Source organism: Manis javanica, chromosome 5, assembly GCF_040802235.1.
Source record: "Manis javanica isolate MJ-LG chromosome 5, MJ_LKY, whole genome shotgun sequence".
NCBI lineage: Eukaryota > Metazoa > Chordata > Mammalia > Pholidota > Manidae > Manis > Manis javanica.
The window spans coordinates 92,474,167-92,500,838 of record NC_133160.1 but is presented as its reverse complement, the minus strand read 5'-3'; the positions used below and the strand labels follow the sequence as shown (position 1 = coordinate 92,500,838).

The 26,672-nt window shown below is 37.4% G+C and overlaps 1 protein-coding gene and 1 non-coding gene across 2 annotated transcripts in view; one reads left to right on the top strand and one right to left on the bottom strand.

Moving 5' to 3' along the window:
- Positions 1-26,672, bottom strand: part of STPG2 (sperm tail PG-rich repeat containing 2) — a 376,556-nt gene that overhangs the window by 218,983 nt on the left and 130,901 nt on the right. The window contains 2 exon segments of the mRNA XM_073237276.1: positions 2,304-2,414; positions 26,173-26,333. Coding sequence (XP_073093377.1) covers positions 2,304-2,414; positions 26,173-26,333 — 272 coding nt within the window.
- Positions 12,471-12,573, top strand: LOC118972731 (U6 spliceosomal RNA). The gene has a single exon (XR_005061812.1). It is a non-coding gene; the product is annotated as a U6 spliceosomal RNA (small nuclear RNA).

Sequence of the window (26,672 nt, the reverse complement as noted above, 5' to 3'; positions counted from 1 at the left end):
TCAGTGCTTCTGTCTCCTTACTTATTTTCTGTCTGGTTGATCTGTCCTATGGAGTGAGTGGTTTGTTGAAGTCTCCTAAAATGAATGCATTGCATTCTATTTACCCTTTAATTCTATTAGCATCTTTTACCAATATTTAGGTGCTCCTGTGTTGGGTGCATAGATATTTATAATGGTTATGTCCTCTTGTTGGACTGACTCTTTTATCATTATGTAATGTCCTTCTTTGTCTCTTGTGACTTTCTATGTTTTGAAGTCTATTTTATCTGATACAAGTACTGCAACTCCTACTTTTTTCTCCCTATTATTTGCATGAAATATCTTTTTCCACCCCTTCACTTTTAGTCTGTGTGTCTTTGGTTTCGAAATGAGTCCCTTGTAGGTGGCATATAGATGTATCTTGTTTTTTTATCCCATTATGTAACTCGATGTCTTTTGATTGGTGTATTCAGTCCATTTACATTTAGGGTGATTATCCATAGGTATGGACTTATTGCAAATGCAGGCTTTTGATTCATCATTTACAAAGGTTCAAGGGCAGCTTCTTTACTATCTAACAGTCTAACTTAACTTGATTATTATGCTATTATAAACAGAATCTAAAGGTTTTATGCTATTACAAACAGAATCTAAAGGTTTTCTTTTTCTCTCTCTTCTTTTTCTTCCTCCTCCACTCTTTATATGTTAGGTATCATATTCTGTACTCTTTGTGTATCCCTTGACTGACTTTGTGCGTAGCTGATTGAATTTTGCATTTGCTTAATATTTAATTGGTCTACTTGCTTTACTGTGGTTTTATTTTCTCTGGTGAAATCTATTTAGCCTTATGCATACTTCCATCTAGAGCAGTCCCTTTAAAATACACTGTAGAGATGGTTTGTAGGAGGTAAATTCCCTCAATTTTGCTTATCTGGAAATTGTTTAATTCCTCCTTCAAATTTAAATGATAATTGTGCTGGGTAGAGTATTCTTGGTTCGAGACCCTTCTGTTTCATTGCATTAATTAAATATGTCACGCCACTTCCTTCTGCTGAGAAGTCTAATGATAGTCTAATGGGTTTTCCTTTGTATGTAATCTTTTTTCTCTCTCTGACTGCTGTTAATACTCTGTCCTTTTCCTTGATCTTTGCCATTTTGATTATTATATGTCTTGCTGTTGTCTTCCTTGGGTCCATTGTGTTGGAAGATATGTGCACTTCCATGACCTGTGAGACTATTGCTTTCCCCAGACTGAGGAATTTTTCAGCAATTATTTCCTCAAAGACATTTTCTATTTCTTTTCCTCTCTCTTCTTCTGGTACCCTATAATGCAAATACTGTTCCATTTGGATTGGTCACAGAGTTGTCTTATTTTCATTCCTAGAGATCCTATTTTCTCTCTGTGCCTCAGCATCTTTGTATTCCTGTTCTCTAATTTCTATTCCATTGACTGTCTCTTCTACTTCATCTAATCTGCTTTAAAATCCCTCCATTGTATGTTTCATATCAGATACTGTATTTTTTAAGGTACCTATCTCCCTCCTGAATTGGTCCCTTAGCTCTCGAATATTTTCTGTGGCTCCATTAGCATGGTTATTACTTTTATTTTACATTCTTTTTCAGGAGTGGTGCTGGTGCCTGCTGAGAGGAAAGAGCTCTTTCCTGCTTTCTAGCCACTGTGCCTGCCTCCACTGCCAGGGCCAGTGGATTGAGCTTCCAGGAAGCAGCCTCTGCATTATGCCCCTGTAAGTTGCCATAAGTGGGGATGAGAATTTAAAAACATGGTAAGTGTTGAACCACTGTGTTGTATTTGAAATATAAGATTGTGTATCAATGATATTTCAATAAAAAAAGCTACCATCACATATTTTTCTTCCACCTCCTTCCTTTGTTATCATTGTCATATATCTTATTTCTGTGTTACAAACATCACATTTTGTTACTAGTTTTGTTTTAAATCATCTATCTTTTAAATAGATTTTTTATATCAGAAAAAGAAAAGAGTAAACTGAATTGAACCTAAAGTAAATCTTCCACTTCATGTACAACATAAGTTCACTTTTCCATATGTCCTAATAATAAATTATCTCTGACACCACAGGAGATGTTGCATGTAATATTCATTCTCTCACAGAGCAGTGCTGGACTTCTGCTTAGCTTCAACATTTTTGCTGAACTTTAAAACTATGGCAGGCATCATACTAATCAAAGATATTACAGCAGGCTACCAAGTACCTCTCTCAGGTCCTAATATGATGGTCACATTATGCAGTCTCCTACATGATTCCTAGATTGTAAGTGTAGCTATAGAGGAGTTTTCTTACCACATCTGATAATTTAGTAGTCCTTTCTGTTCTTGACAAGAAAGCATCATATCAGTTAGTCAAGGTAGGTAGCGCATCAGAAATTCCACCAATCTGTGAATTCCAAAAAGCATGTTGAGAGGCATAAAAGGAGCAGATCACTTATTTTATCAATACAAGTGGCACTATAAGTAATAAATTTGCAATGAAGTTCATCAATATTGCTGTCACTAAATAAAAATAGACATTCTTAAAAAAATTTTAAATTGGTTATAGAAGTAAAAGACTTTAAGTCAATGAGATAAGAAAATGGAAAAAAAGAATTGATTATGTGAACCTCTAGAAAAGTAAGATGGACCTATATACATTATTTAAAAAAATAAAGGGAGAGTTATTAGCTATACTCTAATGTCAAATTCAGACAGCACTTCTTGTTCTGTTTCATGTTGTAAGCTCAATAATATATATTTGGCCAATTATATAGTATTATTTATTAATAATTATTCAGACATGAAATTGAAATATATTATGATATCTATTTAAATTCATTATGTGGCAATCCTGGATTAATAAATTTTCTAAGCAAAATGATCCACACTCTTTTAAATATCATAATTCCTCTAATGAATTGAATATGTAAATTAGTAGGCTAGAGGAATCTGGTAATCTAAGATTTTAATTAGCAATTAATTCACCCTTGTGATATTATACTTTTCATATTTATCATACAATTTAGCCATTTGTATTCAGTCAATAATTTAAACTATTTAACCCGCAGTAACATTCTTTTTATTACAAAAGGGATGAGAATTTATTTTTCCATTTGTAAACACATCACCATTTTTATTTCAGAATTTGATACCTAATGGAATAGATATCTCTTTCTTCATTTACTGACAAACATTAGTCATCTAAAAGATGCATCCCTCACATACTGTATGTTTTAACCTATATGCCTCTCTATTCTAAATGCTGCAATTGGTACTTCTCCACTATTTTCTGCATATTATACCTACCTAGCCACTCAAAATAGAATAAATTCCATTACTCTAGAAAACAGAAATATCATAGTCACATCTTGTATAAATGCGAAAGTCTTCAATTATAGAGCATCTGACCCAGCATTACTATTTTCTGAAGATTAAAAATAATTTACTTTTATAGTGTTAGGGTCCGGGCTTCCGAGGCTTCCCCAGAGAACAAACTACACAGGCATAGAGATGTAAATTCAAGCAAAGTCTTTATTCAGCTAGCTAGCTGAGGTCCAAGTCAGCCCGATGCAGCGGGTCTCAACAAGGACCCTGAGCACTCAAAGCCAAGGGTTTATATAGCATTTTCAAAACACTTAACTCATAGTAATTTTCCACAGCTGCACATTATTCTTGCAAGACATACATCCTGGGGTTAGGCAGGAGCAAGATAAGACCACTCCTCAATTGTCAGGGAGGTTCTGCACGATAAGCTTGGTATGTAGGATTAGCTGACCAAGGTTAGCTGACTAACGGCCACAGCTGCCCACCATCTGGTGTTCATGATTAGCTTGTTTTTCAAGGCCTTACCCAGTTCCAGTTTTTCTTTCTAAGTCACATACTCAGAAAATGGCTTCTAGGCTTTTAAGATGGCTATGCTTATGCTAACCTATTTCTATTCTTACAATAGTAAGGTTATTATCATGTACAAAGTACTAGAAATTATAACATAAAGAAGTTCAAAAGCATTTTGAAATTTTTCCTATTTAGGAGTAGAAGTTAACAAACCAAGAAAATAAAATAAATTTTGCATTCCCTTTAGAGGTAATGAGTAGTTTGCAGAAGACCACATTTTTACCAAAAACAATTAAAAAGAAATCCAGATAAAATACAACAAAACCCTATTTTGAAGGGCCTCATAGAGATATGGATGCTTCCAACTCTATGAGTTGTCAGCACAGACAAGAGGAGCTAAGATTCTGAAGAGGGAAGGACTCCTGAAAGGTGAGTTAACAATCTGCAGGTACTTTTTCCCTGGAGGCATTTGCTAACAATAGGTAACAGAGAAAAAACTTGAGTTTAGACCTGGACAATAGCTGAGAAACAAGGAACTGAGAAACAAGCTTATTACAGTCTGTTTGGGCCTTATACAATCATCCCTGCAAAGACAGTCTTAAACAAAGATATGAAAAATACAAAACACCCTGTCTTGCCAATGGGTTTCAGCCCCGGGCAAGTTCACTATGGATTCAATATGACCAAAGAAACTGACAGCAAAACGTTCCTTGGGGTGAAAGGGTTTATTACCTGACTTGTTCTCCAGGCAGTATGTTGAGCACTGAGACAAGCTCTCTACATAGTGTAATAATAGCTTATTGCCTAAAGGTGTGGAAGCGGTAGCCTAGCAACAGGTCAGTTACATCATCAGGTGGTTTAAGTTCAGTGAGGATCCTGGCCATAGGAACCCCAACTTGCCCACACACCCATAAAGAATAAACTCTTAATAATGTAGATGAATAAAATTAGGTTTTTACATAAAAAACAAACTCCGTGGAATGATCAGAGAAAACAAATATCTAAAAAATATGTTGCAATAAAAATTAGTAACCTGGAAAAAACTAATGTCTAAAATACAAAAATTAATCCCTTAAATAAAATTTTTATGTATAATAAAATATAAAAAATTCAATATGTTAGCAATCCAGGACATCAAATTTCACCTACAAATTGTTAAACATACTTTTTTGTAGTTTATTTTCTTCACTGTTGCTGCCATTTGTTATCATCTTAAAATTAATTATCTATCTTAGAATTATACTAAACAAAAATCTAGTTATTAATTATACTGAATTGAAATCTGAAACTCTGTATTTTTTCACCTATTGGCCTTGACTGTAAGTCTTCTGAGAGAAAACTCTTCCATATTAGAAAATTTTCAGTTTTAAAGCCAGCTCTCAAGGTTATTCTTCCTAAGTCTCCAATTCTTTATATTAAACAGCTTTGCTTCTGTCAAATGTCCCCTATGTGATAAGGTTTTAACTTATGTGCCTTCAACCCTCCCTTTACCACATTCCAATTTGTTTAAATTCCTTTTAAATTTTGGTACCTAAAAGAAAAAGAAACAAAACAAAATTATCAAGGTAGGTATAGCTAACAGGCTCTTACATTATAGTTACATAACTCTATAGTCCACTCAAACTACATTAGCGGTGTTGTAGGTCCTGGGACTATCAAAATGAAAAAGATGAGTTTCCTTGCATCCAAGAGCAAACAGGCTAAGAGGGGACACACACATGTAATCAAATACAGTGTGTGGGGAAGTTGGGGTTCCTATGGCCAGGATCCTCAATGAACTTAAAAACACCTGCTGATGTAACTGGCCTTGTTGCTAGGCTACTGCTTCCACATCTTTAGGCAATAAGCTATTGTGCTATATAAAGAGCTCGGCCCAGTGCTCTGGGGGAAGGCAGAGACGCTAGTGCTCGACCTACCGCTGGGAGAACAAGCCGGGTAATAAACCCTTTCACCCCAAAGAATGTTTTTGGTCATATTGAATCCATAGCAAACTTGCCATCAATTTCTTTGGTCATACTGAATCCATAGCAAACTTGCCCAGGGCTGAAACCCATTGGCAAGACAACTGGTGTAGTCAGCAGGGTTCACTGTTGACCAAGGAAAAAGACAGTAATCACACAGATGGCTCCAGCCATGGGCAGCCCCCAAAAATGGAGGGCCATAGCTTTCCATCCTAAGACTGAGACAATATGAATGGAAAGATGGTGAGGGGAAGAGCAACCGATGGGCAGAGTTGCAGGCTGTGTGGCTTGTAATCAGCCAGGAGTCCTCCCCTATAGTTGTCTGTACTGACAGCTGGTCTGTCTATCGGGGCTTGACTCTGTAGCTACCAACCTGGTACCATGTTAACTGCCTGTAGGTCACTGACTCCTTTGGGAGGAAGAATTGTGGCAAGACTTATGGGCCTGTGGTCGGACTAAAATAATTACAGCATATCATGTGATAGGTCATTTGCCACTGGCATCCCCAGGAAATGATAAAGTAGATAAATTGGCCCAGATATATTGGTTAGAAGGAAAGCTTGTCTCTGATGTAGCCCAATGGTTCCATCAACGTTTGTTGCATGCAGGGCAAAAGACAGTATGGGCTGTAGCCCATCGATGGGGCTTGCCTTTGACCTTCAAAGAAGTTAGTAGAGCCCGGCAGGAGTGTGTCATGTGCTCCAAAAGGGACTTACACCGAGTTCCACAGCAACATGGAACAATAGCTAAGGGGCCTATACCCCTTGTTAGGTGGCAGATAGACTATATTGGGCCTTTACCTGTGTCAGAAGGATATCGGTATATGATAACTTGTGTGGACACAGCTACTGGACTTCTGGTTGCTTTTCCTACCTGTTGTGCAGACCAGCAGGTGACCAAAAGAGACCTGGAGCGTCTCTTTGCTGCCTATGGCTGACTACAGGTGATTGAGAATGATCAGGGCACCCATTTTACTGGACATACACTGCAAGAATGGGTGCGACAGCTGGGAATCAACTGGAAGTTTCATGTGCCATGCAATCCTACCACAGTAGGCATGATAGAGAGGCACAATGGCTTGTTAAAATCCGGACTGAAGTCAGACACCAATAGTCTGCAGGGATGGTCAGTCTGCTTATGGACCATGCTATGGCATTTGAATGAGCCCCCGAAAGGGAACCCTGAGCCCCATAGACATGTTAACACATATGGCTGCCTCCCCCATACCACTGCAAGTACAAACCAAGGAAGAATCACTGAAGCCAAGTTTCAGCCACCAGAATAACACCTTGCTGCCAGCACCAACTGCACTGAACCCCAGAGACTCCATTGAGCGGACGTGGCCTTGGACCTTTCAACACATGGGCCAATGATGGCTGGCTCTCCTGGCACCTTGGGGACAAGGCCTGGAAGCTGGCCTCCTGTGTATTCCTGGGATAACAGCAGAGTGGCTGCCAAAGGTCACAGTAGTATATCCTGAATGGCCAGAAAGTAGGAGGATCTTACCAGGCAGTTCTGTTTTGTTATATGGCCAGTGCATGCACCTCCAGTAGCACTATATATAGAACCTTCAGTAACCCCCATGGGGAAAGGAGTAAAAGTATGGTATACTAGTCCTGGAAGGGACCCCTTTCCTGCTACAGTCCTATCACAGGACCACTCTCTTGCATGCATCCTACCTAATGGACAAGATTTGCCTATGGTGGTGGCATTAAAACATGTGTCTTACTGACCCTCAAGTCTTTGTGGATTGGGAACTTCCTCTGGCTTGAGGATTATTATAATTTTTGTTATTAGGAACCTCCTCTGGCTTGAGGATTATTATAATTTTTTTTACCTGTATCAAAATCTTGCTGTATCTTAATTTTTATTATCTCTAAGTTGTTGATATCCTCTGTTGCTATTGTGGAATCTGGTTACAGTGCTCCAGCTTTCTCACACAGGGACCATTGCAGAAGATTGAAAGCATGTAGATTGTAAGGCGAGAATCCTAGAGGGGAGGAGTGTGGGGAAGTTGGGGTTCCTATGGCCAGGATCCTCACTGAACTTAAACCACCTGATGATGTAACTGGCCTGTTGCTAGGCTACCCTTCCACAACTTTAGGCAATAAGCTATTATTGTGCTATATGGAGAGCTCGGCCCAGTGCTCTGGGCAGAGGTAGAGATGCTAGTGCTTGACCTACCACCGGGAGAACAAGCTGGGTAATAAACCCTTTCACCCCAAAGAACGTTTTGCTGTCAATTTCTTTGGTCACATTGAATCCATAGCGAACTTGCCCAGGGCTGAAACCCATTGGCAAGACACAGTGACACATGCAATCACTGAGGATATAAAAAATAGATGATAGCAAAGAGGAGGGGTGGGATCAGGGAGAAAATGTGACGAAAGATTTATAAAGTGGGTGACATATGAACAACATTTTGAAGAAGGAATAGGAACTTGCAAGAAATATTGGACTTATAGTCTGCTGCATATCATGAGAGATTTTAGCAAAGGCTTGAGGGATAACAATTTGTTCATGGAGGCTGAGAAGGCAATGAGGCTGAAAAGGGGAGAATTACTTTAACTCACAGTGGAATGATTAAAAAAATGTCATATACAGTAGCTTAACTGACTGAACACAGGAGACCTCACTCAGTCCTGGCATAGACAAGACTCACAAGTTGATAACTCTTTCTCAATTCCTTGGGTGGCAGAGCAATCTGTTGGTAGAGGATGGCCATTCTTAGTTGGTAAAAAATGTGGTTAATTCTGATAACAAACAGGACTCTGGCATGCTAATTAGTTATGCAACCCCCATGCTATGGGCATCCTCCAACTCTTCAGAGAGAAAGTGGTGTTCAGCAACCCAAGATTTAAAGAAATAACAAGACTGCGATGCCCTTAGATGTCTCAGTTTGTATGCACACTAAACTAACTGGCTCAGTATGGGCCTATCCTGAGACTATGGGTGCAGACACCATAAAGGGTATTGTACTTGGATTCCTTCTGTAAGTAATGGATGCCCCAACTTTGGGACAGAGAAAGTTTAGAGAGAAGGAAAATTACGGCAGTAGTGAGACAGGTCCTTACACACCTAGGTAGCCAGCAGATTATGACAAGTGCATTACTCCTAGACCTAAAACTTCTTCCTAAACTTGATAGAAGGCACAGAATTTTAGGCAAACTGAGTTTATTAAAATGTAGGGCCATGATATGACATGTACATTAGAGAGAAATTACTTCTAACCAAACAGCCAAATTTGCATACTTTCTCAGTTTTTCTCTAGTCTTAACTCACTGCTTAAGTTTTACCCATATGTGACTGTAAACTATTTCTCCCTTAGACTCAGGTCATTGTTTACTTGTATTAGGATATAGTCAAGGAAATCTGAAAAATTCTAGGCTTTCTACATAGACCATAACTTTTCCAGATTAAATAATGCTTAGCTTTAACTAGATAGCTTGAAAGCTTTATCTAGAGAACAAAGCCTACCAGCAAATAATTTCAACTTTTCAACTTTCTCCATTAGGTGACATAGAATTGACCTAATCTTATATTCAAATTATTTGATAATATTAATCTAATAATGTACATGGGACAGAACCCATGATTCTTTGGTATGCATTAGTTGACACTGAAGACCATGAAATACTAAGAGCTTGCAAGAATAAACGAAGGAGAAATCTCAAGACAAAGGAAAAAAGTTTGAGGAATTAGAAACAAGCTAATTTAGGTTGTAACTCCTGATAATATTATTTCTATCTTCTATGCCATCCTTTATATGATACTGTGTTGACGGGGACTAGAAACGGGATGGATATGTGGAAATACAATGTAGAAAATTTTATCAAATCTTCTTTCTCTGAGCCAGTATTGACCAGGTTCTTTTCTGATACCCATGGCATATCAAATGTCACATACCAATAAAATCCCTCAGAAATCTACCAGCTGTGTTGTGCTCTGCCTTCTATAGATTTACGTTATATCAGAAATCAAAAGGACTATTATTACAACAAAATAGATACAAGATAAAGAACTTTGCTTTTATCCTTATTGAATTTCTTGTTAGTTTTAATTATCAGATATTCTCTCAACTATTACACCATTTGAAAATGTGATAACTGAAAGTTCTTTATTTCATCCAAGTAAGTGGTAGAAATGTTGAATAAGATAGGGGAAGAATAAAGCTAAATAATGTTATGGACTTCTCTTTAAGCTGAAAATAATACTATTATAGCCACCCAATCAAACAGTTATAAATCAAACTGAATTATAATCCAATACACAATATTAATTGTCCATATAAATATGGCCACCTGTCAAATCCATTTGAATGACATTCCCCCTAAATCTCATATCAGTAAAGGAAATAGACTGCATGACTCAGAATCAGATATCATGTAATATCAAAATCTCCAAATGCCCTTAATACAACACAAAATTAATCATGGCATGGTACCTTTTTTGGTAATAAAACTTTAACAATTTTTTTAATGTAAGCATGGTATTCGTTTACTTTTTCCACCTTTACTGAGGAATAATTGAAAAATAAAAATTATACATACATGCAGTCTGCAACATGATCATTTTTTCATATATATATACATATACATGAAATTATTATAGTGAAATGAATACCACAATTAAGCTAATTAACATATCCATCATCTGATATAGTTCTCACTTTTTGTGTGGTGAGAACATTTAGGGTGTACTTAGTCAATTTCAAATACATAATGTATTATTATTAACTATAGTCACCATGCTATACATTCCAGAACTTTTTCATCCTGCACAATTGAAACTTTGTAAACTTTGACCAACACCTCCCATTTCCTTTGAACTACCAGCCCTTGGCAACCACCATTCTACTCTCCTATGAGTTCCACTTCTTTTAGATTCCACTCGTAAGTGAAATCATGCAGTATTTGTCTTTCTGCATTATTTGACAGCATAATGTTCCTCAGTTTCCTCCTAGTTGTTGCAAATGGCAGGACTTCCTTCTCTTTTTAAGGCTTACAGTATTTTACTGTGTATATACCACATTTCCTTTATCCATTCATCTGTCTACAGACAGATTGATTCCATAGCTCTGCTATTGTGGATAATGCTTCAATGAACATGGCTCTATAGATCTCTCTCTGAGATACTGATTCATTTCCTTTGGATATATAATCAGGAATTAGACTTCTGTACCATATGGTAGTTCTACTTTTAATCTTTTGAGGAACAACCATACTGTTTTCCACACTAGCTACACCAATTTACATTCCAAAACGTACAAAGATTCCCTTTTCTCCACATTCTCACCAACACTTACATCTTACCTTTTTGAGAATAGTCATTCTAACAAGTGAACAAGTGTGAGGTGATATCTCATTATGCTTTTGATTTGCATTCCCATGGTGATTTATGATATTGAACATTTTCTTGTATACCTGTTGATCATTTATTTGTATGCCACCTCTTGAGATATATGTATTCACATCCTTTGCCCATTTTTTAATCACGTTATTTTCTTGCTATTGAGTTGTTTCAGTTCCTTATATATTTTGCATATTAGCCCCTTGTCATATACATGCTTTGTAAATATATTTTCTCACTCAGTCGATCATTTTCTTTACTGTGAAGAAGCTTTTTAGTTTGATGCAATCCAGTGTATCCGTTTTTGTTTTTGTTGTCTGTGCTTTTGGGCTCATATCCAAAAACTTACTGCCCAGATGAAAGTCAAGAAGCTTTTCCTCTATGGTTTCTTCTAGTAGATTGATAGCTTCAGGTAATAAAATTGAATCTCTAATCCACCTTCAGTTGATTTTTTTAATGTAATATAAAATAAAAGTCCAATTTCATTCTGCATGCAGATGTCCAGTTTTCCCAACACCATTCAGTGAAGGGATTGTGCTTTCCCCAATATGTGTTCTTAGCGGTAAATGTATGGATTTTTTTCTGGGGCTCTCTATTCTGTTACACTGGTCTAAATGTTTTTTTTATGCCAATGCCATCCTGCTTTTATTATTAGAAATTGGTAATATATTTTGAAATCAGGTAGTGTGATGCGTCCAGATTTGTTCTTTTTTCTGCAAGATTGCTTTGGCTATTTGCAGTCTTGTATTTCCATATGAATTTCAGGAATTTTTTTCTATTCTGCGAAAGTTTCTATTAGAATTTTGATGGAGATTGCATTGAATCTGTATATCACTTGGGTAATATGTACTTTTCACAGTATTATTTATTCCAATCCATGAACATGGGATATCCTGCCATTTATTTGCATATTCTAAAATAGCTTTCATGAACCTTTTATAGTTTTCAGTGGACAGATCTTTCACCTCCTCAGTTAAATTTATTCCTAAATATTTTTTATGATATTGTAAATTAGATTGGTTTCTTAAGTTTTTTGTATAGTTTATATTAATGTATAAAACTGTTACTGATTTTTTAATGATTTTGTGTCCTACAACATGAGAGACTAAAAGCAATTAATGGCAAAATTTTGTAATAATTCATAAAATGCCACTTTGTGAAATTCTAATAATTATTGTTTAAAAAAGAAAGACCTCCATGTGCTTCCGTTTTTCTGTTTCACCTACAAATCTGAAGCCTCTCCATTGCTGATAATGACTTTATAGCTATTTTTTCATTACAATGAGATGTACTATAGCTACATCTGAAGTTTTTAGCTAATTTAAAGCAGTAGGGTTCTCACTTCAGCAGCACACATACTAAAGCTGGAACAACACAGAGAAGATTAGCATCCTATGTAAGGATGACACACAAATTTCACTTTATTAAAAAAAGTTTGTTAAGCACTAGTGCATTTTGCTTTATCACCATAAACATCTTAGGACTCAATTTCTTATAAACCATGTGTGTTTCATCCATTTTAGATTGCAAATCATTTTCTCTAATTGGAAGAATAAATCCAATTCACCAATGCGGTGGCTCTACTATCCTTATTATCATCTATCTCATGCCTATGGAGTTCTTTTATCTTCTTAGCAATTCTTTTGCCAAATAAAACTCATACAAAGTCATTTTAACTTTCTTTGGTATATTTTACAACAAATTGTTGACCTCTTTAAGCTTCCTGGAATTCTTTTGTATTCATTGCATCTCTCATTTTCTTTTATTCAATTATAATTTTCTTAGTGTCTGCTTATCTTACTAAAGGACAGAAATCATGTTTCCTATATTTTGTGTATGTCCTTTTATGATTTGACAACTATGTTCATACTTTGCCATTAAATTCCAGTTATATCCTATTTATTGGATATCTATCTATTCTACCTATATCTTCTACCCTAATTTTTTGCTACTTTTATTTTTCCATAAGTGCATTCTTTTAAGCTTTCTCAAATTCTTTAAAAATAAGAAGAATAAATAATAAATACAGGCACATCTCAGAGATACTGTAGGTTCAGTTCCAGACTCTACAATAAAATGAATATAGCAATAGAGCAAGTCAAATGAACTTTTCTGCTTCCCAGTGCATATAAAATTACATGTATATAATTATTATAATAATAAAAAACATACTATAGTCTGTTAAGTATTCAACAGCATTATGTCTGTAACAAAAAACAGCATTATGTCTGTAACAAAAAAATGTACGGACCTTAAGTAAAAAAATACTTTATTGCTAAAAAATGCTATTATCTGAGCTTTTTATAAATTAAAAAAAAAGTTATAATCATTTTGTGGGTAGAAGACCTCGCCTCGATGTTGATGCCTGCCAACTCATCAAGGTGGCTGTTGGTTGCTGAAGGTTGGAATGGCTGTAGAAAATTTCTAAATTAAGAAAACAATGAAGTTTGATGCATAGACTGACTCTTCTTTTCATGAGCAATTTCTCTGTAGCACTCAATGCCCTTTGATAGCATTTTACCCATAGTAGAACTTCTTTCAAAATTGGAGTCATTCCTCTCACACCCTGCCAATGTTGTATCAACTAAGTTCATGGAATATTCCAATCTTCACAGCATCATTACCAGGAGTAGATTCCATCTCAAGAGACCACTTTCTTTGCTCATCTGTAAGAAGCAACTGCTCATACATTCAAGTTTTATCATGAGATTGCAGCAATTTAGTCACATCTTCAGGCTCTAGTTCTAATTCTAGTTGTCATTCTATTTCCCCCAAATCTGCAGTTACTTCCCCTGTTCAACCCTCAAAGTCATCCAAGAGGGTTGGAATCAACTCTTTCCAAACTCCTATTCTTGTTGATATTTTGACCTTGTCCCATGAATCACAAATGTTCTTAATGGCACCTAGAATGGTGAATCCTTTCCAGAGAGTTTTCAATTGAATTTGTGAGATCCATCAGAGGAAATACCATCTATGACAGCTATAGCATTAAAAAATCTATTTCTTAAATAATAAGTCTTGAGTGTCAAATCTGACTTGTGTCTTGACTCCTTTCTCCATGAGATAGAGAATGGATGTCATGTTAACAGGAATGAAAACAACATTACTGTCACTGTATGTTCCCATCAGAGCTCTTGGGTAACCAGGTGCATAGTCAAAGAGAGGTCATATTTTGAAAGAAATCTTTTTTCTGAGCAGTAGGTTTCCACAGTGGGCTTAACATATTCAGTAAACCATGTTGTAAACAGATGTGCTCTCATCTAAGCTTTGCTGTTCCATTTATAGAGCACAGGCAGAGTAGTATTTGTATAATTCTTAAGGATTGTTGAAATTGTAAATAAGCACTGGCTTCAATTTAAAGTCACCAGTTGTACTAACCCTGACAAGAGAGTCAGCCTGTCCTTCAAAACTTTGAATCCAGGCTTCATTGATTTCTTCTCTCCAGCTTTGAAAGTCCTAGATGGGACCTTCTTCTAAGACAAGGCTGTTTTGTCTACACTGAAAATATATTGTTTAGTATAGTCACCTTCATTACCTTACCTAGATCTTCTGGATAACTTGCTACAGCTTCTGCATTAGCACTTGATGCTTCACCTTGAACTTTTACATTACAGAGATGACTCATGAGCCAACCTCTGCTAGCTTTAAGCTTTTCTTTTCTGCAACTTCACTCTCTCACCTTTCATAGGATTAAAGAGATGTAGGGCCTTGCTCTGGATTAGGCGCTGGTTTAAAGGGAATGTTATAGCTGGTTGGATCTCCTATCCAGACCATTAAAACTTTCTCTGTGTCATCAATAAGGCTGTATTGTTTTCTTATCATTCATGTGTTCACTGAAGTAGCACTTCTATTTGCTTCAGGAACTTTTCCTTTGCACTTATAATTTGGCTAACTGGTGCAAGAGGCCTCGCTTTTGGACTATCTCAGCTTCTGACATATCTTCTTCACTAAGCTTAATAATTCTAGCTTTTGATTTAAAGTGAGAGATGTGCAACTCTTACACTTCAACTCTTCAAGGCCATTGTAGGGAGAGAGAGAGGTGAAAGGCCACTCAGTGGAACAGTCAGAACACACACAATATTACTTAATTAAATTCGCCCCTGTATATGGACACAGTTTGTAGTACTCCAAAAAATTACAATAGTAACATCAAAGATCACTCATCAAAGATCACCATAGCAAATAAAATATTAATAATGAAAAAACTTGAAATATTGCAAGAATTATCCAGATGTGATAGAGACACAAAGTGAGCAAATGCTGTTGGGAAGATGGTAAAGATATACTTCCTAGAAGCAGAGTTGCCATAAACCTACAATTTGTAAAAAAATTCAGTATCTGCATGTTTTATTGCACAAAAATGCAATAAAACAAAGCACAATATAACAAGATAAGCCTGCATGCATATGCCTTAAAATGTTCTTTTAAGATCTGACCCTTAAAAAGTCTAACATATAGCAATACTGCCTTCTCAGAATTTTACTCAGAAGAGTGCCTCCCTGTCAACCTTTTAGACTAGTTTTATTCTTATGAGTCTCTGATCTTAGGAACATTTCCTGTTTTCTACAGATCATTTTTTTTTTAAATTTATTTTATGTATTTTTTTTTTGAGAGAGGGCATCTCTCATATTTATTGATCAAATGGTTGTTAACAACAATAAAATTCAGTATAGGGGGGTCAACGCTCAATGTACAATCATTAATCCATCTCAAGCCTAATTCTCGTCAGTCTCCAATCTTCTGAAGCATAACAAACAAGTTCTTACATGGTGAATGAATTCTTACATAGTGAATAAATTTTTACATGGTGAACAGTACAAGGGCATTCATCACAGAAACTTTCGGTTTTGATCATGCAATATGACCTATAAACAATCAGGTCAAATATGAATATTCGTTTGATTTTTGTACTTGATTTATATGTTGATCCCACATTTCTCCTATTATTATTATTATTTTTATTTTTAATAAACTGCTGAAGTGGTAGGTAGATGCAAGATAAAGGTAGAAAACATAGTTTAGTGCTGTAAGAAGGCAAATGTAGATGATCAGATGATCAGGTGCGTGCCTATGGACTAAGTATTAATCCAGGCTAGACAAGGGCAGCAAGACATCCACGGATGCAGAAGATTTCTCTCAAAGCAGGGGGGGTGAGGTTCTGAGCCTCACCTCTGTTGATCCCCAAATTCTCACCTGATGGCCCCCCTGCGACTGTGCCTGTCTTAGGTTGTTCCTCCCTTGAGGAATCTTACCCGTCTCTGGCTAACCAGTCATCTTCCGGGGCCATCCAGGGAAATGTAAAGTTGGTAAGTGAGAGAGAAGCCATATTGTTTGCAAAGGTTAGCTTTTTACTTCTTTGCAGATTTATGCCCTGTGGCTTCTATGCCCAGCACTTGTCTCGAGGTATCTTTACCACCTGGAGGAATTATGATACTCGGTAAATTCGACATGAGGCACGAATTCTATTTAAGGGTTGTAATTAGGAAGGAAGAAGAAAAGCTATAGATGTAGCATATGAAGGAAACATGGGAGGATTGATTATTTCTTTGACATATCTTCTTGTATAGTACCTTAAGTATGTATAGGTTTTAAACTACTAACTAATTGGCACACACATATTAATATAATAGGAATACAGTGACATAAACAAAGCAAATCTACAATTACCATCCATCTCCAGTGAAGCCAAGAAAACAATTTAGGCACCCGAGGCATTTGTGAAAATTTATCTATGATATGATGGATATTGTCCAACTGTACTTGAACCATCAGACAAATTAAAGCAGCCCATTTCTGGGATCTGTTCACATCTTATATGTTCTTTTAACCATAGATAGTCTATAGTCATGAGATTTTGGAGTGCTACAACTTGCACCCCTAACAATTCCTGGTTAAGTTCCAACAGTACAGATCCGGTCAAATTCGTTGTCTCACTGTATGCACATGCCAGCCTAGACATCTCCCTCCTCATTCTTATGGCAAGTCCAGGAGACGGTGGGCTGGATGCAGCCACAACCGCAGCATCGTCCGGATCCCTGTGGAGGCTTTTTGATGATCATCCCCCGGCACAAGTCCCCCAGAGAGTGCTGATGCCGGAAGCTCCTCCTCATATCGTATCTTAGTTCATTTTCTGGGTATCCAAGCTAGGCCTTGATCTTCTGCGTAGAAACAAACAGACCCTTTGCCCACACTTTGACATGCCCTCTATACCACTGTGCAGAACTCATTGGAGGTCAGCACACAGTAACTGCTTTTTTTTTTTTTTAATTAAGAGAAAGGAATATTATCAGAAAAGAGTATCTCCATAGCTGACCATCTGACACCCTTTAAGTGATCAACATTAAGGATATTTAAAGCATGCGTTGATCTTTGATTTACCAATAGTTTTATCCTGTTAAGGAGTAATCCCCCTTTTCTTTCTTTCTTTCTTTTTTCTTTTTTCTTTTAATTTTTAATCTACACTTACATGAAGAATACTATGTTTACTATGCTCTCCCCTATATCAGGTCTCCCCTAACAACCACATTACGGTTACTGTCCATCAGCTAGCAAAATGTTGTAGAGTCACTACTTGTCCTCTCTGTATTGTGCAGACCACCCTCCCCTTTCTCCCTCCCCCCCATGCATGCTAATATTAATACCCCCCTTCTTTTCCCCCCCCCCCCTTATCCATCCCTGCCCACCCATCCTCCCCAGTTCCTTTCCCTTTGGTACCTGTTAGTCCATTTTTGGGTTCTGTAATTCTGCTGCTGTTTTGTTCCTTCAGTTTTTCCTTTGTTCCTATACTCCTCAGATGAGTGAAATCATTTCGTATTTCTCTTTCTCCGCTTGGCTTATTTCACTGAGCATAATACTCTCCAGCTCCATCCATGTTGCTGCAAATGGTTGGATTTTTCCACTTCTTATGGCTGAGTAGTATTCCAATGTGTATATGTACCACATCTTCTTTATCCATTCATCTACCGATGGACATTTAGGTTGCTTCCAATTCTTGGCTATTGTAAATAGTGCTGCGATAAACATAGGAGTGCATCTGTCTTTCTCAAACTTGATTGCTGCGTTCTTAGGGTAAATTCCTAGGAGTGGAATTCCTCGGTCAAATGGTAGGTCTGTTTTGAGCATTTTGATGCACCTCCTTACTGCTTTCCACAATGGTTGAACTAATTTACATTCCCACCAGCAGTGTAGGAGGGTTCCCCTTTCTCCACAGCCTTGCCAACATTTGTTGTTGTTTGTCTTTTGGATGGCAGCTATCCTTACTGGTGTGAGGTGATACCTCATTGTAGTTTTAATTTGCATTTCTCTGATAATTAGCAATGTGGAGCATCTTTTCATGTGTCTCTTGGCCATCTGTATTTCTTTTTTGGAGAACTGTCTGTTCAGTTCCTCTGCCCATTTTTTAATTGGGTTAATTGTTTTTTGTTTGTTGAGGCATGTGAGCTCTTTATATATTCTGGACGTCAAGCCTTTATCGAATCTGTCATTTTCAAATATATTCTCCCATACTGTAGGGTTCCTTTTTGTTCTATTGATGGTGTCTTTCGCTGTACAGAAGCTTTTCAGCTTAATGTAGTCCCACTTGCTCATTTTTGCTGTTGTTTTCCTTGCCCGGGGAGATATGTTCAAGAAGAGATCACTCATGTTTATGTCTAAGAGGTTTTTGCCTATGTTTTTTTCCAAGAGTTTAATGGTCTCATGACTTACATTCAGGTCTTTGATCCATTTTGAGTTTACCTTTGTATATCGGGTTAGACAATGGTCCAGTTTCATTCTCCTACATGTAGCTATCCAGTTTTGCCAGCACCATCTGTTGAAGAGACTGTCATTTTGCCATTGTATGTCCATGGCTCCTTTATCAAATATTAATTGACCATATATGTTTGGGTTAATTTCTGGAGTCTCTAATCTGTTCCACTGGTCTGTGGCTCTGTTCCTGTGCCAGTACCAAATTGTCTTGATTACTATGGCTTTGTAGTAGAGCTTGAAGTTGGGGAGTGAGATCCCCCCTACTTTATTCTTCTTTTTCAGGATTGCTTTGGCTATTCTGGGTCTTTGGTGTTTCCATATGAATTTTTGAATTATTTGTTCCAATTCATTGAAGAATGTTGCTGGTAATTTGAGGGATTGCATCAAACCTATATATTGCTTTGGGCAGGATGGCCATTTTGACGATATTAATTCTTCCTAGCCATGAGCATGGGATGAGTTTCCATTTATTAGTGTCCCCTTTAATTTCTCTTAAGAGTGACTTGTAGTTTTCAGAGTATAAGGCTTTCACTTCTTTGGTTAGGTTTATTCCTAGGTATTTTATTCTTTTTGATGCAATGGTGAATGGAATTGTTTTCCTGATTTCTCTTTCTATTGATTCATTGTTAGTGTATAGGAAAGCTACAGATTTCTGTGTGTTAATTTTGTATCCTGCAACTTTGCTGTATTCCGATATCAGTTCTAGTAGTTTTGGAGTGGAGTCTTTAGGGTTTTTTACGTACAGTATCATATCATCTGCAAATAGCGACAGTTTAACTTCTTCTTTACCAATGTGGATTCCTTGTATTTCTTTGTTTTGTCTGATTGCCGTGGCTAGGACCTCCAGTACTATGTTAAATAACAGTGGGAAGAGTGGGCATCCCTGTCTGGTTCCCGATCTCAGTGGAAATGCTTTCAGCTTCTCGCTGTTCAGTATAATGCTGGCTGTGGGTTTATCATATATGGCCTTTATTATATTGAGGTACTTGCCCTCTATTCCCATTTTGCTGAGAGTTTTTATCATGAATGGATGTTGAATTTTGTCAAATGCTTTTTCAGCATCTATGGAGATGATCATGTGGTTTTTATCTTTCTTTTTGTTGATGTGGTGGATGATGTTGATGGATTTTCGAATGTTGTACCATCCTTGCATCCCTGGGATGAACCCCACTTGGTCATGGTGTATGATCCTTTTGATATACTGTTGAATTCGGTTTGCTAATATTTTGTTGAGTATTTTTGCATCTGTGTTTACCAGGGATATTGGTCTGTAACTTTCTTTTTCGTGGTGTTTTTGCCTGGTTTTGGTATTAGGGTGATGTTGGCCTCATAGAATGAGTTTGGGAGTATTCCCTCTTCTTCTATTTTGTGGAACACTTTAAGGAGAATGGGTATTATGTCTTCTCTGTGTGTCTGATAAAATTCCGAGGTAAATCCGTCCGGCCCCGGGGTTTTGTTCTTGGGTAGTTTTTTTATTACAGTTTCAATTTCTTTGCTCGTAATTGGTTTGTTTAACTTTTGTGTTTCTTCCTTGGTCAGTCTTGGGAGGTTGTATTTTTCTAGGAAGTTGTCCATTTCTTCTAGGTTTTCCAGCTTGTTGGCATATAGGTTTTCATAGTAGTCTTTAATAATTCTTTGTATTTCTGTGGAGTCTGTCGTGATTTTTCCATTCTCATTTCTGATTATGTTGATTTGTGTTGACTCTCTTTTTCTCTTAATAAGTTGGGCTAGAGGCTTATCTATTTTCTCGAAGAACCAGCTCTTGGTTTCGTTGATTTTTGCTATTGTTTTATTCTTCTCAATTTTGTTTATTTCTTCTCTGATCTTTATTATGTCCCTCCTTCTGCTGACTTTAGGCCTCATTTGTTCTTCTTTTTCCAGTTTTAATAATTGTGATGTTAGACTATTCATTTGGGATTGTTCTTCCTTCTTCAGGTGTGCCTGGATTGCTATATACTTTCCTCTTAAGACTGCTTTCTCTGCATCCCACAGAAGTTGGGGCTTAGTGTTGTTGTTGTCATTTGTTTCTATATATTCCTTGATCTCTATTTTGATTTGTTCATTGATCCATTGATTATTTAGTAGCATGTTGTTAAGCCTCCATGTGTTTGTGAGCCTTTTTGTTTTCTTTGTAGAATTTATTTCTACTTTCATACCTTTGTGGTCTGAAAAATTGGTTGGTAGAATTTCAATATTTTGGAATTTACTGAGGCTCTTTTTGTGAGCTAGTATGTGTTCTATTCTGGAGAATGTTCCATGTGCACTTGAGAAGAATGTATATCCTGTTGCTTTTGGATGTAGAGTTCTATAGATGTCTATTAGGTCCATCTGTTCTAGTGTGTTGTTCAGTGCCTGTGTGTCTTTACTTATTTTCTGCCCTGTGGATCTGTCCTTTGGGGTGAGTGGTGTGTTGAAGTCTCCTACAATGAATGCATTGCAGTCTATTTCCCTCTTTAGTTCTGTTAGTATTTGCTTCACATATGCTGGTGCTCCTGTATTGGGTGCATATATATTTAGAATGGTTATATCCTCTTGTTGGACTGAGCCCTTTATCATTATGTAGTGGCCTTCTTTATCTCTTGTTACTTTCTTTGTTTTGCAGTCTATTTTGTCTGATATTAGTACTGCAACCCCTGCTTTCTTCTCACTGTTGTTTGCCTGAAATATGTTTTTCCATCCCTTGACTTTTAGTCTATGCTTATCTTTGGGTTTAAGGTGAGTTTCTTTTAAGCAGCATATAGATGGGTCTTGCTTTTTTATCCATTCTATTACTCTATGTCTTTTGATTGGTGCATTAAGTCCATTTACATTTAGGGTGACTATTGAGAGATATGTACTTATTGCCATTGCAGGCTTTAGATTCGTGGTTACCAAAGGTCAAGGTTAGCTTCTTTAGTATCTTACTGCCTAACTTAGCTCGCTTATTGAGCTGTTATATACACTGTCTGGAGATTCTTTTCTTCTCTCCCTTCTTATTCCTCCTCCTCCATTCTTCATATGTTGTGTGTTTTGTTCTATGCTCTTTTTAGGGGTGCTCCCATCTAGAGCAGTCCCTGTAGGATGCCCTGTAGAGGTGGTTTGTGGGAAGCAAATTCCCTCAGCTTTTGCTTGCCTGGGAATTGTTTAATCCCGCCATCATATTTAAATGATAGTCGTGCTGGATACAGTATCCTTGGTTCAAGGCCCTTCTGTTTCATTGCATTAAGTATATCATGCCATTCTCTTCTGGCCTGTAGGGTTTCTGTTGAGAAATCTGATGTTAGCCTGATTGGTTTTCCTTTATAGGTGACCTTTTTCTCTCTAGCTGCCTTTAAAACTCTTTCCTTGTCCTTGATCCTTGCCATTTTAATTACTATGTGTCTTGGTGTTGTCCTCATTGGATCCTTTCTGTTGGGGGTTCTGTGTAATTCCATGGTCTGTTTGATTATTTCCTCCCCCAGTTTGGGGAAGTTTTCAGCAATTATTTCTTCAAAGATACTTTCTATCCCTTTTCCTCCTTCTTCTTCTTCTGGTACCCCTATAATATGAATATTATTCCTTCTGTATTGGTCACATATTTCTCTTAGTGTTGTTTCATTCCTGGAGATCCTTTTATCTCTCTCTATGTCAGCTTCTATACGTTCCTTTTCTCTGGCTTCTATTCCTTCAATGGCCTCTTGCATCTTATCCATTCTGCTTATAAATCCTTCCAGGGATTGTTTCACTTCTGTGATCTCTTTCATGACATCTGTGATCTCCTTCCGGACTTCATCCCACTGCTCTTGAATTTTTCTCTGCATCTCATCCCACTGCTCTTGCATTTTCCTCTGCATCTCATCCCATTGCTCTTGCATTTTTCTCTGCATCTCTGTCAGCATGTTCATGATTTTTATTTTGAATTCTTTTTCAGGAGGACTAGTTAGGTCTGTCTCCTTCTCAGGTGTTGTCTCTGTGATCTTTGTCTGCCTGTAGTTTTGCCTTTTCATGGTGATAGAGATAGTTTGCAGATCTGGTACAAGTGATCGCTGGAAGAGCTTCCCTTCTTGTTGGTTTGTAGCCTTTTCCTGGGAGAATAGTGACCTCTAGTGGCTTGTGCTGGGCAGCTGTGCGCAGACAGGGCTTCTGCTTCCTGCCCAGTTGCTTTGGGGTTTATCTCCGCTGTTGCTGTGGGCTTGGCCTGGCTGGGGCTGTTCCTCCAAAATGGTGGAGCCCCATTGGAGGGGGAGCGGCCAGGAGGCTATTTATCTCCGTAAGGGGCCTCTGTGCTCCCTGCTGCCCAGGGGGTTAGAGTGCCCAGAGATCCCCAGATTCCCTGCCTCTGGTCTAAGTGACCTGTCTTGCCCCTTTAAGACTTCCAAAAAGCACTCTCTAAACCAAAACAACAACAACAACAATGAGAGAGGGAACAGAAAGAAAAAAAAAAAAGGAAAAAACAAGCGATTTTTTTTTCTTTTTTTTTTGTCCTCAGGTGCCGGTCCCAGGCACCCGCTCACTGTTCCTGCTGCCCTGTCTCCCTAGCACCAGGGTCCCTGTCCTTTCAAGGCTTCCAAAAAGCACCCACCCACCGGTCCCACAGGGAAGGAACGCTCGATATTCTTTGTCCTCAGGCGCTGGTCCCAGGCACCCGCTCATCAGTCCCGCCACCCTGCCTCCCTAGCACCGGGGTCCCTGTCCCTTTAAGGCTTCCAAAAAGTACTCACCAAAAAGAGAGAAAAAAAGGGGAAAAATGCGCGATTTCCTCCGTCCTCAGGTGCCGGTCTCAGGCACCCGCCCACTGGTCCCGCAGGGAAAAACGTGGGATATTCTTTGTCCTCAGGCGCCGGTCCCAGGCACCCACTCACCAGTCCCGCCACCCTGCCTCCCTAGCACCGGGGTCCCTGTCCCTTTAAGGCTTCCAAAAAGCGCTCGCCAAAAAGAGAAAAAAAAGGGGGGAAAACGCGCGATTTCCTCCGTCCTCAGGCACCAGTCTCAGGCACCCACCCACCGGTCCCACAGGGAAGGAACGCTCGATATTCTTTGTCCTCAGGCGCTGGTCCCAGGCACCCGCTCACCAGTCCCGCCACCCTGCCTCCCTAGCAACGGGGGCCCGTCCCTTTAAGGCTTCCAAAAAGCACTTGCCAAAAAAAAAAAAAAAACCGCTCCGGTTTCTTTCCACCCGCCGGGAGCCGGGGGGAGGGGCACTCGGGTCCCGCCAGGCCGTGGCTTGTATCTTACCCCCTTCGCAAGGCGCTGGGTTCTTGCAGGTGTGGATGTGTTCTGGATGTTGTCCTGTGTCCTGTGGTCTCTATTTTAGGAAGATTTTTCTTTGTTATATTTTCATAGCTCTATGTGTTTTTGGGAGGAGATTTCCACTGCTCTACTCACGCCGCCATCCTGGCTCCCTCTACAGATCATTTTTAAACAGCAACTTTGTAATTTCCTTATATATGTCTATGAATGTCCAATATCTTGTTTGATAGTTCTAAACTGAAAAATCACATGATCACTATTTGTAAAATGATTCTTCTATTTCATAAATTAGTTCTCCTCTATTCAGTCAAAATTAACCTCAGATGAGTTCCTTTCAAAGCTTTTGTGAAGGTAAATTGTCAGTAAATCAAAAGCATGCAAGACACTCTGCTTTCAGTGAAATAAGAAATCCAACAAAAGTCTTTTATGTTAACCCACAGTTATCATCTTTGATACTCCATATTACTTTATATAGATGCAGATTCCATCTGGTAACATTTTCCTCTGCCTGGAGGACTTTCTTTAATCTTTCTTATACTGCTAGTCTTTGCGGGATAAATATTTCAGCTTTTTGAAAAGGTCTTCATCTAGTTTCCCTTGTTGAAAAATATTTTAGCCTGCTATATAGAATTATAGAGTGACAACTGTTCTCTTTCCACACTTAAAAGGTTGTCATACTGCTGTCTTCTGATGTGTATCATTTCCAACAAGAAATATACTGTCATTTCTAACTTCATTTCTCATAGTGTTATATATCCTTTTTCTCCAACTGCTTTTGAGAAATTTTTTCTTTTTTAACCATTTTAATCAACTGGATGATAATGTGCTTTGGCATAGTGTCCTTGATGTCTTTTTGCTGTGGGCTTTTTGAGCTCCATGGATATTTGGATTTCTAGTTCTCATCAAAGTTTGGAAATTTTCTCCCATTATTTCTTAAAATATTTTTTATGCCCCATACTCTTTTTCTTCAGGGACTCTAACTGCACATATATTAAGCCATTTCAAATTTTCCCATAGTTCTCTGATACTTTATTTTCTCCTTTGTTCATTTTTACTGTGCTTCATTTCATATAGTTTCTATTAGTGTCTTCAGGTTCACTAATCTTTTCTTCTGAACTGTTTAACTTGCTGTTAATGATAATGTGCTTTTTTTCAAGTGTTACACTTACCATTTCTAGACCTTCAATCTGTCTTTTTATTTGTGCCATTTCTCCGCTTAATATGATCAAAGTTTCTTCTACCTTCTTGAACATGTGGAATACAATTATAATAACTATTTAATATCCTTATTGACTAATTCTATCATCTATGTAATTTTGGGGTCTCTTTCTACTGCTTGTTGTTTTTTCCCATTATGGGTAGTATTTTCCTGCCTCTTTGCATACCTAGTATTTTTTTTTATTGGAAGCCACACTCTGTGAATTTTACCTTTTGGGATATTTTTTAATTCCTAAGAATAGTCTTGAGTTTTGTTTTGGGATGCAGAAGTTCAGTGAGACAAAAATATATATATGAAAGATGAAACTATTGGAGAACAAAGAAACTGTCATTCACAAAGAAATTGTGCTTGAGGAAAATTTTTTAAGTTAACAGAATTAATCATTTAATTTAGTAAGAAGTATGGATCATTGATAAAGTAGATCTTTAATAAAGACTTATATATATCTTTACGCCAATAATAGAAAGCCAAACCATAAAAATATTTAATAGGTACCATTTACAATAGAATTATAAAACATCAAATACCAAGGAAAAGTCTAATAAAGGTATTTAAGGCTTCTACACAAAAATTATGGAGAAGACCTAAATTTACTCTCAGAAATAGAATAATCTTAAAATGAAGATAAGCATTTAAAGAAATACATGAGATCCTTAATAAAGAAATAGATTCATTAAAAATAAATAAATTGTAAACATAGCTATGCATGAAAGTAAATTTTGTTCTTATGCCATAAGTTATAAATAATGTCAATAATGACAGTATGCTTATAATAATGAGGTATATGTATCACATTTAATTTTTTTAAACCTGAAGTCTTGATATTAGATATAAAGTATATGATTTTGGTATTCACATATTACCTGATAATCAGCAGGCCCAGGAGTAGTAAAAGCTTCTTTCTGGACCAGAAACAAAGTTCAAGGAACAGAAGAACCAAATGCACTTTTCTTTTGTTTGTTCAAGCAGGTATTGCTGAAGTTGTCAATTATAGTATTATTTGAGATATTATAAAACCCAGGACCTAAAATCATGAAAAATATCATATGTAAAAATAAACATGTTTTTAATTCTTTTAGGTGAAACAACTATAAATTAAATAATTAGAAAGAATTCTCATTTATTACTTGTAGGAATTCATTAGCCTGCCAATGGTAGGCCATTTTGAAAGACAATTAATCAAATTCTTATAAAGTTAAATATACACTTACCATATGACCCAGAAATTCTACTCCTAGGTATTTTTGCCAAGAGAAATTAAAACAACCCAATGTCTACCAGCTGGTGAACAGATAAACAAACCATGCTATACCTAAACAGTGGAATACTACTCAGCAATAAAAAGAAAACCTAAATGTAACAA